The sequence below is a fragment of the Leishmania martiniquensis genome, chromosome 11 (assembly GCF_017916325.1).
Source record: "Leishmania martiniquensis isolate LSCM1 chromosome 11, whole genome shotgun sequence".
Taxonomy (NCBI): domain Eukaryota; phylum Euglenozoa; class Kinetoplastea; order Trypanosomatida; family Trypanosomatidae; genus Leishmania; species Leishmania martiniquensis.
In genome coordinates this window covers 482501-500355 of record NC_090146.1, presented here as the reverse complement: position 1 = coordinate 500355, position 17855 = coordinate 482501, and the positions used below count along the sequence as shown (strand labels likewise).

Genomic DNA, 17855 nt, shown 5'->3' with positions numbered 1-17855 from the left:
GTGTGCGTGTGCGTGCGTGGGTTCGCTGTGCAGCAGCCGTTGCCGCTGCTCGGAGTGTTTCGTCGACTCTGTGCGAGCCGCGCAAAGGTAAAAAAAAGTTAAGCAAACACACCCGAAAAAAACAGCGCGGAAAAGGGACAGATAGGGGGTCGGCTCGTCTCCTCACTTAGAGGACTGCGAGGACAGCAACAGTGGAGCAGGGGAGGAGGGGGAGGGGGGGGGCAGACAGCAAGGGGGACCCGAGCCAGCGATGGGAGGTGATCGTGCACGCATGTGTGTGTGTGTTCGCGCGCACAAAGGGAAAGCGGGAGAGGAGGGAGGAGGAGTGGCGTGTCAGTGTCTTTTCTTATTTTTTCCCGTCTAAAGGCGCGGCCACCAGGAAGAGGTGGCTTCACCACGATGAGACTTGCAAAGCGAGAGGAGGAAGGGAGCGGCGCACACGTCGCACAGAGCGCCACAGTGTGATGGGAGGCTGCAGCACTTCGAGCAAGCGAATGAAGAGTCCGCGACGCGCATTCTGCCCAAGGCTGCGTGAACGGGACATGCACGTGTGATCTCCGTCACCAGTGTCGCGTTGCCATGGGCACTCTCACAGCACCGCACTGCCATGTATAACGCTGTCTCTCCGTGTGAAGGTGTGCGAATGTAAGTGCTCGTGTAATATTGGGAGTAAGCATCTCTTTTCCATGGCGGTACTCATGTCACAGGCTGCGCACGCCGCGTCCCCTCCGCCGCTCCACCGCCACTACGTAATGGACACTGACAGACACGCCCGCGTACAAGCTGGCATGCTCCGAGAGGCGTAGAGACGCCCTGCATCCGATTGCAGAGGGAGAGGAACTAAAGGACAGAAAGAAGAACGCCCACGGCGCCACCAAAAAAGTGTGGCCAGTCGACATTAACGGCCAACCCCCCTCAGCCGGCCCCACCGAAGCACCGGAAGGCGTAAAGGCGTGGGTGGCAGAAGCGCACGTCGCCAGGTCGTCCTCCCAGGGTAACGACAGCACAAGGTCCTACGCACGCGTGTGTAGAGCCCTCCCTTTCGTAGGTGATCGATGCTCCCCGTCAACGAGCTGCGCGTTGGTGCCAACGCAACCCCTACGCGTGTCTACCCGCCATCGTCGTGTCGTGGCCCAGTGGGAGACGGCGCCTTCACTGCCGTCGGCGGCCCACTTGAGGCGGCAGCAGGTGGAGCTCCAGCCCATGAATGGGGTAAGAACGATGGCCGAGATGCGGCAGGCTTGACGGCATCGCCATGGGCACTGCGGCGGCACACCTGCTGGATGTTGGCGAGGCCCTCCGCCAAAGCGGCGGTTCCGCCGAATGCCGACGCGGTGGTGCCCTGCGGTGGACGCGGCACACCTAAAAGGTCAGCATTCGTCTGTGGAGGTATCGGTCGCACGTACGACGCATCCTCGTCATCTTCGCTCATCAGCACCGCGGCGTCGCGCCGCATAGGCGGCGCGAGGGCCGCAGAGAGCAGTCGCTCACCGTCGCAGACACGCTTGCAAGAGTCTGGTGCCGACTCTACCGTCTCCACCACCACGGCTGTGCTGTGGCCGAGTACGCCACCGCTCCAGGACATCGTTGCGCCCTCGTCGTCCTCGATGGCCTCCTGCTGGCGGCGCCGCAGCAGCGACTGACTCTTCGTGCCGACGCACTCTTTGCATTTGTACCCGTTGCGCCGTCGCACCATCTCGCGATCGAAACGACCGCACACAACGCAGTAAATCTCTGGCGTCGCGCTACCCCGGGGCACCTGGTGCGAGCGGAGAAGGTCCGTGTCCACCCGCACATCCTGCGTCGCCGCCTCGTACTTGGAGCGGCGGAGGATGACGTCTGTATCGGCGAAGTTCATATCGTGATTCCGCTCCTCGCGATCGCTATCCACGTCGTAGTGCAGCACACCGTCCACGCGGATACCGTGGTCCGTCGCGATGGCGTGGCGAACAAGCTCTTCGAGCGTAGGGTCGCGCGCTAGGGCGTCGGCGTTGGACAGAAAAGCTGATCCCTTCGCCACACCGGCACTCGAAAGACGCGGGGCGCCTCCACCGCCGTCATCTGCCTTGCCGAGCCTCTCGCCGTAGTTCACGTCGTCGTCGTCGCTCTCGCCGCCATTCTCCTGGTCGATCAGCTTGCCCTTGCGGAAGAAGATGGTTCCAAACGTGTCGTCTATGATGTCGTTCACGTTTAGCGCCGTGTCCACGTTGGAGCGCAGGTCGCCGGTGTTGCTATCTTTCATGTAAACCGGGACACAGGCCATCTCATCATCCAGCTTCGTGCGGCCAAAGGCGGCGCGGTGCAGAAAGGCTACCGGCAGCAGCTCAAAGCACATGAGAAGATCCTGAATAACAGCGCTTGTGGCCTCGATCTCCTCCGCATGCGCGCCAAGGTGGATGATTCCGGCCAATGAGGCGAGATTGACGATGACAGACTGCCAATAGCTAAAGAATATGATAGACTTGATGCAGAGGAACTTCAAGAACGTCTTGGCGTAGTGCATTTCTTTCTCGCACTCAATCTCAAAGAGCACGAGGTAATACAGCGCCATCGTGAGGCTGATGTTGATGACGATGCTGGTGTACGTATACACATTATCGAACTTGAAGCTGCCCTCTTTGTAGATGCCGAGAGGGTGACACACCATCGCAATGAAGGAGACGAGCGGCTTCATCAAGGCACACTGCAGTACCCAGCGCTTGCAGCGCAAATAAAACGCCGTGTCCAGCGGGAAGGATGGCAGATAGCACATGGGGAACGGGTGCATGCCCTTGTACCGCTTCTTCTTGAGGGAGCGCAGCAGCTGCCCCTCGCCGCCACAGTACGACACCATCAGCATAAAGAAAATATACAGCACAAAGCTCTCGTACGTGTCGCGCACCGTCTCGAAGAAGAAGCGCCACTCAAAGAAGAGCAGAGATAGCGCTGAGAAGACGGCGTAAATCGGTATCATCATGATGATGCGCATCTCCAGCACCTGCAGCTTTGGGTAGTCGAACCGGGAGAGGTGCTCGCGCAGGTCAGTGAAGGAGACGAAGCAACAAATGACGGCGCAGATGACGGCAGCGTACGTTAGCGCCTTGTTGTTTACCCATGTCAAGTCAACGCCGGAAGAAGAGCTGCTGGGAGATGTGGCGTTCCCCGCCGCTGGGGTCAGCATGAGGCGCTGCGCTAGAAACTCTGCGTGCACCTGCGCCATTGCTGCGACCAGAAGGTACGCCCTGGTGTGTATGCGTATGTGAGTCTACGCAAGTCGTGTAGGAAACGGAAGTGACGCGAACGTCCTTTGACGGGCACCCCCAACGCCCGCACGCAGATACAGAAGAGGATTGTACAGCACACACACACACACAGACAACAGAAGCCGCTGATGGACACCCGAGCTGAGAGGTGCCTCGATTGGTTTAGGTTGGCGTAAGGTGCCGTTATGGCAGGAAAAATACGTGCGAATGTAGGTGCGCGCCACCGCGTGTTCAGGGCCACGCTACTGAGTAACGTGCAGAAGGCACGAGGAGCGTGCGTACTTGGGGGAAGGAATGGAGTACGGGGAGACACAGATACAGCGCACTCCTTTACCCTTGAAGGAGACCTGGCAAGGACGGGTGGCAATGTATCAGCCGTCCTTCCCCTCCCCCTTTTTCGTCCACACCCCGAGAGAGCGACAAGGAATTACGGAAGGAAGAGCCGAAACAAACCACAAGGAGTAGGAGGGGAGGGAGGGGAGGCGGCAGCAGCAAATGCAGCCAGCAGGCAAACAGACGTCGCAGCTCCCACGCGCGCGCAGCGAGAAGTGGGCGTGGAGGAGGAGGGAGGCGAAACTGGAAAACAAAAGGGGGCGCCACGACAGCGCACCGCACTGCCGTTACGCAGAGCCGGGAGCCGCAGCATTTCCCAACAGGGCGCGGTTGAATGGGTACGTTGGGAGGTGCACCGAGGACGATGAGCGGTGTCACGCCAGGGGCAGCAGCGGTACAGCATTGTGGAACGAGCAAGGAGATGAAAGAAGGCGCACAAATCAAGGATGGGGCACACAAAGGGGTGGGGGAAGGGCACAGAGAGAGAGAGTGTCGAGTTCGACATGGGAAGCGAAGAGGTGAGCTCACATCTTGAAGCGGTGGAAGGTGGGCGGGGACTCTGCGCCATCCGCCAAAGACAGCAAGAGCCCCTCCCCTTCCTCTATCCGTTTGCGAGGGACGGGGAATGTGTGAGCGCATCGGTGCACTGGTGACCAGCGTCACTGCCGCCGCCCCTCCTTCCCCGACCTTGACAGCAGTGCCGCTGATGCACACACCACTCGCAAGCCTCCACAAGATGAAGCAAGCAGAGGAAAAAGATGCCTGTTGCTTCACAGGCACCATCTTTCTATCTCTCCCCCCTCCTCCTCCAGTGCACACGGGCGCGTGGCGGCCGCGTTTTGGTCGTCATATTGTGTGTGCGTGTGTATGGTCGGGGGCAGGAGGGAGGGAGGTTGGGAGTAGATGTTCTGCGGCGGCTTATATTTCTCTTCTTGGCGGAGGTCCGCTGAGGTGGGGAGGAGAGAGAAGAGTCGGGGCCGACAGGAAGAGGTGGGCTGAGGCTTTGGGCCCCAAGGCACCGCGGGCGCTTCAGCGAGGTGAATGAAGAGAGCACTGCACCCCACCCTCACCCCACCTCTTCCTGTCGGCCTCCCCAAGCGAAGAGGCGAGGTCGAAAGAAGAAGAAATCACGGAAAGCACAAACGAGCAAAGCCCCCGCCACAGCTCGCCCATCCGCGCTGCCGCCACCCCTCCCAAAGAAAAAAAAAGATAGCGAGCACTGCCCACCACTGACCGCCACACAGCGACAGACGCACATGCGCAACGGGTCCCCCAATCAGATGGAGAAGAGGTACACCAACACACCAGCACACACACACACACAAAGAGAGAGAGACAGACATGAAAGCGCACTCACTTCACGCAGTTCAAGTGGTTTCTGCGTGCGTATGAGGTAGAGGTGGGCGGTTGGGGACTTCCTGTCCTACCTGGCCAAGACGGCGATGCGGCACCCTGCTGCTGCTTAGTAGAAGAAGCCGAGCACCTTACCACCGGTGTTGCGGGCGCGGGCCTCCTCATGATCCATGATGCCGAGCGAGGTTGTCAGCACCACGAAGCCGAACTGACGAGAGGGAAGAATGTTTTTCATCCACTTCTCGTAGTCGGTGACGGCGCAGTCGAAGCGCGGGCAGATGGCACCGCACTTGTTCAGGCGGCCGTTCAGGTTCACGACAATCTTGCCAGCGCGGTGGTCGTCGATGATCTCGAACTCACCAATGTAGCCGTGCTTCTGCATCACCTGAAGGAACTTCACCACCACCTTTGAGGAGGGGCGGATGAGCACCTGGCGCTTGCCACGGCGCTCCGCGCTCGCAATGGTGCGAAGCGCGTTCGCGAGAACGCTCATCATCGTCATTATCGCCCGTATCAAAACGCAAAGTCGGGGAAGTGTGGGGGGGAGCAGAGCTGTGACACCACCGCGAAGAGAAGCGGTCGCAAGAGAGTGGAAGGGCCACGAAGTTTGTGTGTGGAGAGTGGAAGATGTCGTTCGGCCACGTCGGGGTGGTGGTGGTGAGGGGGGAGGGGGCAGGAGGCACAGCAAGCGAGCAGTGCAACGGAGAGTGAGAAAGGGAAAAAAGTGAGAGAGAGGATGGGAAGAGGCGATGGATGCAAGACGCGTGTGCTGGAAGCGCGAGGGCGATGGGAGGGGGGGGCGAGCGGCAGTTGTCATGGGATGCGAAGAGGCGTATCAGTCCCCCGTTTATCGCTCTCTTCTTTCCCCTCTCTGTGAGGGCTCCCATCGGCAGAGATGATGCCTCTTTCGCGGCACCGCGACCGAGAAGCCCAAACTCGCTCATCGGAGAACAAAGAACTGGGCCGGGCACCTTCCCCACACACACACACACTGCCTTCACCATTCAGCCTTGTGCTTCATCGCGCGTCCATCAAGTTTGCATGAGGCGCTGTGTGTGCAAGCGAGGGGGGGAGAGGACACGTCGCAACTGCTGCAGCACCAGCGATAGGGTTGCCTACGCCTGCAGCCGCCTTACCTCTACTCCCCCTCGCACTGCCCTAGAGGCTCCTGATGGTGACAGCAAGCGAGGGTGTGCTTGCGAACGACCACCACAAACACCACTGCCTATGCTCGCCATTGGACGCCACTGGAAGTCGGGTTGCCGACCCATCGCGGTCACCAATTGCCTTCTCGTCCAACCGTCACGGTCATCCACGAAGTCGATGGGGCGCAGAGAGGCCGTGCACTTATACCACCGCCGCCCTGCAGCGAACCAGCGAGGTGCCACGCAGCAAGTACGCCTCCTCCCCCTCAGCGACACCGTCACTGCGCGCCCCACGACCACCCCCGCCACCACCACCCGCTCGGGTGGCCATCAGCTCAGAAATCCGGCGTGTGCGTGAAGCTTTCTGTGCTCATTCATGATGCCGGGCGGGTGTTGTCCGTCGCACCTCACCGTGGAAGCAGGCGTAGCCGCGCCCAAGGACGGTTGGGCACGGAAGAAGCGCGTGTGGCACGCATCGACGGCGGCGGCGCAGCAGCAGCGGAGGAAGTCGCCTTCACGACAGCCCCCTTCCCCTTCTCTCCCTTGACTCCATGGGCCGAGAGAAAGGCAGGTGGAATAAGGGCGATGGAGGCGACTGCATCCCGCTTGCCTGGAAGTGATGCAGCTGCCTGCGCGCCTTTCCTCCCCATGCAGCATGTGCACTGGCGAGCGTCTCCTCCCTGACGAAGATGCGCAACTGCCGTCTCTCGGTCACCGCGGGCGCTGAGATTCACGTTGCGCAGTTCTCGAAGCGGCACAATGCCGGCCCTGCCGCGCTCAGCTCTTCTGCCTGTTTAGCAGGGCGGATGGCCTCATGTTGCCCAGAAAAAGAGGGAGGGAGGGGTGATGATCTGGAAGACACCCCGTCACGCCAAAGAAGAGGCTGACCCCCACGTTTAAGCAATCGTTTCCTCTTTTGAGATGGGCTTTCTGGCGAGCATGCACAGCGCGTCGCGCCCAGCTTCCCACACACCCCTGAGCAACATGCATAAGCCTGCAGACGATGGCTTACGTTGCATGGGCGCCCCTTCCCTCGTTACCGTCAGAGTCGCCGAGAGCCGCCGCAGACCGGTGCGCCACGTGCGTGCAGCGACGACGCCAAGCAAAGAAAATGTAAAACTGGACGATGGCAGAGCGCCGAGAGGGAGCCGACGACGGGCGATGAAGTACAGCGTGCCTGTCCACGAGGAGGTCCGCGGTCGCCGTCTGGCGGACGGGCGATGCCTTCCCCTAGCCCCTCCATCCCCCCACTACGCTGCATTCCACCTACGAAAAGGACTGGCCGCATCACCGTCGCTTTTCCGGCGCCGTGTCCTTCGCGTCAGCGAAGATCACCTCGTAGTCGTCTACTGTCTCAATACGCGCGGTGCTGTTTTTAATGCGGTCTGCCTTGCGCTGCTGCTCCAACCGAATCCTCTCCTCCTGGGTCGCAAAGAGGCGCTCATACAGCGACGGCCCCTTGACCTCGGAGATGATGTGCGACTTGGCCGCCTGGGGGGGATCCGGGAAGTGGAAGACGTCACGGAAGGGCTGCCAGCGCAGCAGCATCGGCTGCAGTAGGCCAGCCGTTGACAGCCCGATCCAGTAGGCAAACATGGCCGACGGCTGCGAGGCAAAGAAATAGATGCCGACGACAGATGATGCACGAACGGCCCACCGGACGTACAAACCGCTGGAGCTGCGGCCGCCGCGCTGCATGCGCTGGTTCATCTCGAAGTTGAGGAGGAACATGCCGGCACAGATGGCCGGTAGTGTGTAGGTCGAGTCAGGCATCGTCAAGTCCTTCAACCATAGAAACGGCGCCATCTCGAGATCCGTCTCGTACATCGTCAGGCGACGAATGGAAAGAAACGCCGACATGGTAAGGGGCGCTGTGAACATGGTCAGGAAACTTTTCCACTGGGCGCACTTGTGCTTCTTACAGAGTGCATACTTCATGCGGTTGCAGCCATCCCTAATGACGCGCTTTTCAGCCGAAGAGAGGGTGCGGTCGTTCTTGACCCTATTTTGGTTGTTGGTGATCTCCGAGAGCTGCGGGCTGATGTGGGCCATGCGCAGCGAGTTACGGTGGGTGTAGAGGGACGGGATCAGCGTCAGCACACGCATGCACAGACCATAGAAGAAGAGGACATGGCCCCAACCGCCGAGGTCGTAAGACATGAACCCATCGTGGCGCAGACTGCGCATGATCTCCACCTGCTTCTCCACCGGCTGCAGGAAGCTCACGGCCCAGTCCCAGAAGTCCTCCAGGCGCTCAAACACGCTCTTATCGGGGCGAATGTAATCGTCCACCTCCGTCGGCTGACTGGCGAAGATCTCCGGCAGCTCCTCCTCCAGCTGAGGGTTGGTGGTGCGCCCCACATCAGCACGGCCCCACGTGAGCGGATTCCAGCTAATGCCACGCTGCTGCACGTGGAGCGCCACTGCGACGCTGCTGCTGCAGCGGCCACCACCGACGCCATAGTCACACGAAGTGGACGAGGAGAGCGACGAGATTGTATGTGTGCGGTAACGCAGCGCGCAGAGCCGCCGGCAGGCCATGACGCATGGTGCACAGAAATGCACCGTCGTTACAGCCGAGACAGCCGCCGGCGCACGAAAAACACGAGAGCCGCGCAGCATCGGGGAGAGACACGAGAAGCAAAGCGTGACAACTGCGCTTCGCCCACACACACACACACACGAACCCCTCTGGCCTCTGTGACGCGACGCGAGCGAGAAAACAGGATGGGGGAGAGAAGACGCTTGAGGTGTGATAGTGCCCGTGCGGACTCTCGTACACGCCCCCGCGTGCGTGAACAGCCTGAGCCCTGATGCGGCACACAGGGCAGCTCTCACACCTGTCTGCTCGTCAGCTTTGTGCTCGTGCCTTTGGGAGGCCGTGATGGCGGCGCGGCAGGAAAAAAGCTCCTGAGCGCCCGTCGGTGCTAAGGCGGTGGCGCCTCTGAAGCGCTCGGCCGGTTCGTTTTTTGAGTGTTTTTCCTCTTTGTTCTCTGCTGTTCTCTTCTTTTTTTTTCGCGCTCTCCTGCGAAACGATCGCCTGCACAGCGCCTCCGCGTACCCTTTGCCTGCTTGCGCTCGTGCTTGTTGTTCCCTGCCACGCAGACACACACACGCCCGCACGTACTCGCGGCCATAAAAGACGAAAAGGGGGGATGAGAAGGAGAGACGACCGGTGAAGAAAAGCACAAGCGCGAGTTTACAACGGAGCGCACAGACAGGACAGGTCAAGAGGCGCCCGGTGCGCAGCCAGCTCCCCGACACACAGCAGATGCTCGCGCGCCTCGCTGCGAAAACTGCGAGCCGTGTGAGAATAGTGAGAGGGGCGGGCGTGGCAGCGACGCGCGAAGCGAGAGCGGTCTCCTCCGTCTCATCACCCTCGCCCCCTTCCTCACTGACAGCCAGGCCTTCACTCGCATTTTCACCCGTCATCGCCCTCCTTACGTGCTCGTTGATGCGTGTTACGCAATGCGCAAGGCAAGCCTCGGCATCCTTTTAGAGGAGGAGAGGAGAGCACAAACATGGCTGGCGAAGAGCCAGCACAGATGCCCGCGAGACAAGCACGCAAAGATCGAGGGCACGCAAGCCCTTGAAGCCATGAGTGCCACATAAAAGACAAGGAAAGGAGGAGGCTGCCCGCACCAGCCCGCTTAACCAGATTCGCCGGCAGCCTCATCGACACAACAGCGACAGCTTCAGATCAGAGAAGGCAGAGCGAATGATGGCGACGTTACAGCTTTAGAGCATACACAAAAAAACGCGACCCCCGCCGGCAGTTTCAGAGGTCATCGATCGCCTCCGGCATACACACACACACCATCGCATCACCTGTGCAGAGATGGCCGTGTTGTGAACGCGTCAACGTGTTTATGTGCAGGTGCGCCTTCACCCTAAACGCGACCCTCCGCTTCATATGTTCATACTTTCCCCTTCTTACGTCGTTTACACCGAAAAAGAGGGGGGACGAGGGTAGGGACACGCATTTCACGGCGCCTCCGCCACTCTTGTTGTTGTCGATGTTGCCTTTTTTTTCTTATCCGTCCACAGCGTTATGCGGGCGTCGCCATTCACCGCAGCAGTGCGTCAGCCCTGCGTCCAGCACAGAGCGAGAGAAACAAACAAAGGCAAAGGTATCGCGTGCAGCGAGGGAGAGGGGCGTTCCACACCAGGTCAAAGGGAGGCGGAAGAGTGAGCTTCGCAACAGAAGATTCAGAACGGCAAATGCGTGGCGCACGCAACGGGGTGTGCTCACGCGTAGCGGTTCCGATTCATCCCAAAGGGAACACGTGCCCATGGCGGGGCACGGGGCGAGAAGGAAAGAGAAGAGGGGGGAGAGATAATGGGCGAAAGAGCGTCAAGTCGAGCAATGTCTATCCCCCTTGCGTGGCGTGCACGGGCACATGTCCTTTTCTGCCACATCACCACAGCCGCCGACGCTGTCTCTCTTTCCTTCTCCCTAAACAGGCAGCCCCTCGCCCCCCCTCCCTCCCACTCACCCACCCACCCACGGCTCCCTTCTGTCGGGAAAGCCCCACAGGGATAGCCACGTCCCGTCGCCAACCGCTGCTTTACACTTAGTTTGTCTACTGACCAGCCCTAGCGAGAGACTCGTGTGTGGACTCGTAGAGGCGCATGACAACGCCGATCGCGATGGTGCGGCCATCTTCGCGCAGCATGAAGCGGCCGAGCTTGTCAAAGTCTTTGTGTGGCTCCAGTACGAGAGGGCGGTCCAACTCGATGCGGGCAATCACTACGTCGCCAGCCTTCACGCACGCCGGGTCCTTCTCGACCACCTCATTCGTTTTGCGGTCGATCCTCGCCAGCAGCTTGTGGAAGGACGCCTCCTCCTGGGCCGAGTGTATGTGCAGCATGACACGCGAGCCGGCGCTGATGATGTTCTTTACCTCCAGAATGACCACACGCGCCTGGAAAAACTCGACGGCGCGCAGCGAGGTTGGGATGGAGGTGGCCACATAGCCGCCGTGGATGTCGTTCTCGTCGATGCCGCGCACGTGCAGGTGTACGTTGTCGCCCGGGTAGCACTTCTCGAACTCAGTGGACTCGATCGAAATGCCCTCCACGAGCGCCTCCACCCTGGTCGGCAGCACCTGTATCTTCTCGCCTACCGCGATGGAGCCTGACTCGACTTTGCCGTAGATGTGCATCTTGCCGTCATCCTTGTAGGCGCCGACCAACGGGATGCAGAGGACGTCGTCCTCCGTCTTCGACTCCGGCAGCCTCAGGCTGTCGATTACCCCCATCATTGTATCCCCTTGGTACCAGTCACAGTGGCTGGGCTCCACGTGCTTGATCAGGTTCTCGCCCGTCAGCCCCGCCACTGGCATGAAGACGAGGTTCTTGGCGCGCTCTTCGTCGTAGCCGTTCTGCCGCAGGAAGGGCCTCAGTTTGCCGACAATCTCATCGTAGCGCTCTTTGTTCCACTTCATTTCGTCCATCTTGTTAATGACGCAGATCATCTGCTTTACACCACATGTACGCACTAGCATCGCATGCTCGCGGGTCTGCCCACCCTTCTCGAAGCCGGTCTCGAACTCGCCGGTGCGGCTGGAGATGACGAGGACGCAGATGTCTGCCTGCGTGGCCCCACCGATCATGGACGGCACAAACGCTTTGTGGCCTGGCGCGTCTAGCACCGTCACACGGCGCTTCTCGGTCTCGAAGTAGGCGGCACCCGTCTCACGCGTGATTCCCTTCGACCGCTCCTCTTCAGAGACGTCCATAACGTACGCGTACTCCCAGCCCTCACGATGGTTGATTTCTGCCTCGCGGCGCAGCTTGTCCATCTCGCGCTGGTCAACGATACCCTTCTCCATCAGCAGGTGGCCGGAGATGGTCGACTTGCCGGCGTCGACGTGGCCACAGAAGACAATGTTGAAGTGCGGGCGAGGGTCGCGCTTGTATTGCTTCTTGCTCTGCAGACGCTGCCGCGCTATCTCCTTCTTGACCGCTTCGTGCCTCTCCTCCGGCGTCATTTTCGCAAGATCCCTCTCCGTCTTCGCTGGCGCCTCCTTGGCCAGTGCCCCAGAAGGCTTCGAGGAGCCTTCGGCCGAAGTCGCAGTCGCCGACTTCTCTGGCACTGAGCTCTCAGACGCAGGCCCCGCAGCGGGCGTCGTCGACGGGCTCGAATCGCTCTCGGACTTCGCCTCCACGGCTGTAGACGGGCACGCCTGCGACGCCGCCGCCGGCTCTGGGGGCTTCGTCTCCTCCGATGTCGGCGCTGTCTGCTTTTTCTTCCCCAGCGAAAGAGTTCCGCCGCCCTTCTTCTTGGGTATCGCAATCGACTGCGCGGAGCCGCCACCCAGTGACAGCTTGGCGGCGTCCGAGGCGGTCGTCTGCGGTGCTGGGGCCGACGCGGCGGGCTGCTTCTTTAGCTTCTGTGGTTGCGGTGGAACAGGTTGCTGCTGCTGCATCTGCGGCTGCTGATAGCCTTCATACGGCTGGTAGCGCTGCTGCATGTGCTTCTGACCCCCGTAGCCGCCTCCTTGTGGATAGTTGTTGCTGTTGCTGAAGCCCCTGTCGCCCCCATAGCCGCCCTGCTGCTGCTGCTGCTGAGGGCCGCCGTAGCCTCCGCGCGGGTAGTAGCCGCCCTGGTTGTTGCGCGGGTCCTGGTAAAAGCCCTGCCGCTGCTGCTGTGAGTTGTACAGGTCACCCTGGGCGTTACTCTGGTAGTTGTAGCCGCTCTGGTAGGTGCCTTCGTAGCCGCCTTCCTGTGGGTAGTAACTGCCACCGCCATACTGTTGCGGCGGTGCGTAGTACCCACCTGCTTCTTGGCCATTGCGGTTGTTCACATAAGCGCTGCCATCTGGAGTGTAGGACGGCGCGTTGGGGTTGACGTTCCCCGTGGGCTGCTGCCAGGACATCTTTGAGGAATGGTGCGGCGAGCGTTTTACGTGTGCCTCGCGGTGCCCTCTCCTGGGTGCGGCTGAGCGACGTTGAACTCTCGCTCTATGGGCTCAGAAAAGGATGCGAGCGCAGGACAAGCGAGTGAGTCGGTGTGGTTGAGGAATGCACCCAAGAGAGTCGGGGGGGCAGTTGCTGGCACTCCAAAGTGTTTAGGCGCAGGCGCGCTTGTTATGCCGATAGCAGTCGCGCACACAATGCGGGCAGAGCCTGCGAGATAGAGAGAGGGGGGAGAGACGTGGTGTGGGGAGAAAAGGGGGCGGGGGGCGGCAAGAAAACGAAAGATCTGATTGGCAGAGCCGCCAACAACGACGGCGGCGGGGGGAAACGATAGGAAAGGGAAAGGCAAAGAAGCCAAAGCAGAGCGAAGACGTTGTGGCGGTGCGGAAGACATCGAGGGGGTGCGGAGAAGGTGCCTGAGAGATGAGGGGGCCGGGTGGTGTAGTGCCGAGGGGAGGCCCAGCGCAGCTCACCACCACTCTACCGAAGGATGCGCCGAACACGACCAAGCGCTGCGCACGCCACACACGGCAGCAGGAGAGGAAAAAGGGGGTCGCCAGATCCAAAACAGTGTGGCCTCTCGCGCAGCCACTCGTGCAGCACCAACGCCGGGGCCACGAACGGCACAGGTCACGCACAGCTACCGATCCTCATAGCATGTTGTGGAACCTCCTCGAAGGTCCAATGATACCGTCACAGTTACCCTGCTGTCGCCCACTGTGGCCTGTTGCTCGGTCGTCAGCCCTCACAGCTGCTGTTTCTCTCGCCCGGCCACTTGCCTTTTTCGTCCGCTTACTCTCTCGTGCTTTGCCCATGCCCAACGCCCCTATCCGCAGAAGACGCACACGCACACACCTCTGCCAGCGCCGCCAAAACACGTCCGTGCACAACAGCCATCTCGCCCGTGGGTGGTGGGAGAGTGTGTCGATAGAGCTGAGGCCACAATGCGCGAGAGGACAACACACATGCACCAAGATTGTCGCCACCAGCGATAGTAACATACCGAAAGAGAAAGGAGGAGGGGGGTCAAGGCGGGAGGCGAAATGATGTCATCGCGCCAGCAAGCACCCCTCACCTCACAGACACGTACGCTCCGCTCCAAAACAGCGCAGCAAAGAATAAAGGCAGTCAGTGAAGGAAATAGAAGCTAAGAAGAGAAGGCCCTGCCGAATCCCATCCCTGCCAGCCTTGGCCGGCGCTCATGCTCCAAAGAAGACGTGCAGCGAACTCATTCGCCTAACCTACATGCACAACAACAACGGAGACCAACGCAGCGCGAGCATCATCCGCTCACAAATCTTCGCGTGACCGCCTCTCCTGCAAAAAAGGGGGTAGATAGACATCATACACACGCACACACTCACGCGCAGGCGCACGCGATTCCGTTCATATTCTGCTTGCTCGCTGCCCTGCTGCAAGACATGCCGCACAGATGCACGCTAGACCACGGAGCCCGTAACGAGCGAGGGACCCCGTGCCCGAGATGAAGAAGCTAAAGTAGATACCTCATCCAGCCGGTACACACAGACACACACAAACCTTTCCCCGAACGCTTGCGAATATTAATATATATATATATGTACATATATATCGCCAAGGGTGCCAAACGAAGAAGACGGCCCCTGTACACAAACGATAGCGCCACAGCAGACTCGCCGACGTGGGGGTGCACCGGCACACATCCAAGAGGGGCAAAGAGGGAGGGGGAAGACGTCTGAAGAGAAAAGCGGTGGAGCCTCGTCGGAAGCGCCACAGCGCGCTGTCACGCCAGCGACAACGAAAAGCAGAAGCAAATGGAAGCGAAACAAACGGCGCCGCACATCTGTGGCCCGCTGGTCGGGACAGCCGACGATTACTCCGGTCCACACATGAGGTTCCGTCAACGTGCATACGTTTGGTTCCACTTGTGTGTGCGTGCGGGCATTCACGTACCTGCAGTGAGCGATGAAAGTCATCAGGGTAGGGAAGGTTCACGAAATAGGAAAGTGGCACTGGGTGAGCCCTGCAGCCACAGAGCTTGGGCGCCGTCTTCCCCTCCTCCCGCAGGCAGACGGCTGGCTTGCGGCCCGGAAAATCAAACACTCCCCTAGTATCGCGCGGCATGCACACGCTGCAGCTTCGTCAGCAGCTTTACACGCACCAGCATCCTGCTGCCCAGTCGCACGCGCGCTACGTAAAGGTAAGATGAGTGATGCAGGACCAAAGAATGAGGCGCGCTGCTCACAGGTAGCAGAGGTTTGAAAAGCCCTGAATGGCGCCAGCGTAGCGCTGCGCAAGCTGCGCCCATACCTGCGACGCGTTTGGCGTACCGGTGCTCGCGCAGAAGTGCATCAGCATCTGCAAAAGCTCCTCTGGCAGCATGCCCTGCTGCAGCAGGCGAATCATCTCCAGCGCCGCCTGCTCCACCGCTGTGCGCCGGTGTCGGTCTGCGATGCTTGGAACGATCTGCTGAAGACGTTGCACCAACTGGGTTTGCAGCGGGGACGCAAACTGGGCGGGGTTCACCGAGGCGAGCGAGGAGGCTGGGTACCCGGCGCTCGCAGCCAAAGACTGAAGAGGTGGTGGCGGTGCACTGCCCATCGCCGGTCGTGGAGGACCAGGCGGTGGGGGTGGCTGTTTCGCCATCAGTGGCACCCCCCCGCCGTACACGGCATCTGCACGCTGCGGCGGTGGTGGCTGTGTTGCTGGATACGGAGACGACTGCATCGCTGGGGGCTGTGTCGGTGGGGCCGTCGCGCTGTACAGCGACGCGGGCTGAGACGGCGCACGGGAGGCCGTGGCACTGGCCGACGACGGCGGCAGCCCCGGCGCAGGAGCAGCAGTCCCGGTCGGGGCAGCGCCGCTAGCGGGCGGACGCATCGATGAGTAGGCAGAAACTGGGTGCGGCATGAGGCGCGGCTTCGGTTGGCCTATGACCCCGTTCGGGGCAGCCTGGAGCGGGTTCGCGCGACTCAATGGGGGTGCGCTCGGGCAGAGAGAGCTGCTGCCCGATGCGCTCATCCCCGGCGGGGTACCACCGGTGGACGGCGTAGGCGGCAGCATCCCCGGCGCTGCCGCAGGCGCACCATTCATGTTGCTCAGCAGAGTCGCGCTGCCATACGTAGACGATACGTGCGAGGGCATCGGTGGTGCAGCACCAGTGCCGGGCATCAGTGGCGGACGCAGAGGCGCGCTACCACCGGGCGGTGGCGGGTGTCCAGTGGCAGCCGATTTGTGGGGAAGAAGGCTTGGCGGGTGCTGCGGCTGCTGCGACGCCGCAGACGCTGCACTCATGGGCAGCATCTGGCCGCCGGCCGGCAGGTACCCAGACTGCGGAGGCTGCGGTTGCCCCGGCATTGCCACGGGGTTCACGTGGTACTGCGGCTGCAGCGGCATTGCCGACGGCTGCGGTGGCCCATGATTTGGCATGGGTGAGCGGTGCTCCTGTTGCTGTTGCTGCAGGGGCAGCAGTTGTGTCTGCGGCTGCGCTTGCTGCCGCTGCTGCTCCTGCATCTCCCGCATCCGTCGTTCCTGCGCGGCAGCCAGGAACGCTTGACATGCCGGGCTCTGCACGTCCGACACCGCCGCTGGCGCATACGGTGCCACATCCGGGGGCTGAGGTAGATTGAAGAGGTATTTCATTCGGTCAACGAGCACAGCGGCTGTGTGGTCGCCGATGCGAGCAGCACGCTGCAGGTACTGGACAGCTGCCTCCGGGTGCCCATCTGCCAGCAGCTTCACACCGTAGTCGCACATGCACTGCGCCAGGTACTCGCCACTCGCTGCTTGCTGCGTGGTCTCCTCCAGCAGGATCGTGTCCTGCACCACCTCACGCGAGGGGCGGTTCTCCAGGCGCCAGAGGTCCACCACCGCATCCACATTGCGCGCGCAAACGTAGCAGTGGTAGGCGCCCTCGTAATTTTGCTGATCGCGCAGCGTGTCGCCGAGCAAGTTACACGCACCGGCGAATCCGTCGCCCACGACAAAGGCCACTATCGCAGAGAGCACCTCCTTCCACGGCACATTCGCTCGTATGAGAAGACGAAAATCGCCGGAAGCGATGGCGCCAGCGTAGAGCACATGACGCTTCTTCGGGTTCGCGGCGGCCGTATGCACAATGTACCGCTGGTGCACCTTGCGCACCATCTCTCCTCCGCTGAGAAAGGCGAGGGCAAAGGCGTCATCGAAGCAGTGCTCGTCCATGCACAGGTCCACAGCCTCCTCGATCTTGCCACTCACGACGAGCTCCGAGGTGCGGTCCTCGTAGCTCTTCTGGTTCTCATGCGAGATGGCAGCAAAGGGGTCATCGTCGTCCTCGCCCGCCTTCCCGGGGCCGGCGCCTGCGCCGCCTTTCTTGGAGTCGATGCCCCTGTTGAGGAAATCAAGTATGGGCTGCCGTGAGTTCTGCGCGCTGGAGAAGACTGCGAGGAGCTCATGGTGAGTGTCGCGCAGCCACTGCGTCCGCTCTGCAGACCCGCTGGGAAACCGGGACAGCTGCTCGAACATTCGCTGGTCGTCCGTCGTCTTGGGGCTCATTGGAACGCCGCTCAGGCTCGACAACACAATGTCATGCGCTGTACCAGGGGCGAGGGAGGCAACGGTGAGGGACATGTTGATGGAGGCGCCGCACGGTTTGTGAAGCCACTTGGGCACCGCACCGAGCTTGTCGCCACCGGCACTCGAGACGTCCTGCGCCGTCGACACGCAGAGAAGCGGGGCGAAGGACGACGTCGCGATGACGGCCGGCAGCACCGGACACCACTGCACGTCTACGAGATATTGCCCCACGGGTTGCAGCTCCCCGAGTTTCTTGCCCGTGTTTGGGTCCCACCACATCGTGCGGCCATCGCCGCCGCACGATGCAATCATCGAAGACTCCTGC

At 61.0% G+C, this 17855-nt stretch overlaps 5 protein-coding genes across 5 annotated transcripts in view; all 5 read right to left on the bottom strand.

Moving 5' to 3' along the window:
- Positions 1–1108: 1108 nt before the first annotated feature.
- Positions 1109–3199, bottom strand: LSCM1_06623 (uncharacterized protein; the record flags this gene model as incomplete). Its single annotated transcript, XM_067324035.1, has 1 exon — positions 1109–3199. One exon carries the CDS (start codon positions 3197–3199, stop codon positions 1109–1111), a length of 2091 nt encoding a protein of 696 aa, XP_067180576.1.
- Positions 3200–5037: 1838 nt separating this feature from the next.
- LSCM1_06622 (uncharacterized protein) lies at positions 5038–5430 on the bottom strand (the record flags this gene model as incomplete). Its single annotated transcript, XM_067324034.1, has 1 exon — positions 5038–5430. One exon carries the CDS (start codon positions 5428–5430, stop codon positions 5038–5040), a length of 393 nt encoding a protein of 130 aa, XP_067180575.1.
- A 1930-nt stretch (positions 5431–7360) lies between these two features.
- On the bottom strand, positions 7361–8695 carry LSCM1_06621 (uncharacterized protein; the record flags this gene model as incomplete). Its single annotated transcript, XM_067324033.1, has 1 exon — positions 7361–8695. The coding sequence occupies one exon, from the start codon at positions 8693–8695 to the stop codon at positions 7361–7363; it is 1335 nt and encodes a 444-aa protein (XP_067180574.1).
- A 1961-nt stretch (positions 8696–10656) lies between these two features.
- Positions 10657–12954, bottom strand: LSCM1_06620 (uncharacterized protein; the record flags this gene model as incomplete). The annotated part of the gene is made up of 1 exon (XM_067324032.1): positions 10657–12954. One exon carries the CDS (start codon positions 12952–12954, stop codon positions 10657–10659), a length of 2298 nt encoding a protein of 765 aa, XP_067180573.1.
- Positions 12955–15214: 2260 nt separating this feature from the next.
- LSCM1_06619 (uncharacterized protein) overlaps positions 15215–17855 on the bottom strand; it is a gene marked incomplete at both ends in the record, with an annotated part of 3501 nt that continues 860 nt past the window's right edge. Inside the window, one exon of the mRNA XM_067324031.1 lies at positions 15215–17855. This exon is cut by the window's right edge and continues 860 nt beyond it. Coding sequence (XP_067180572.1) covers positions 15215–17855 — 2641 coding nt within the window.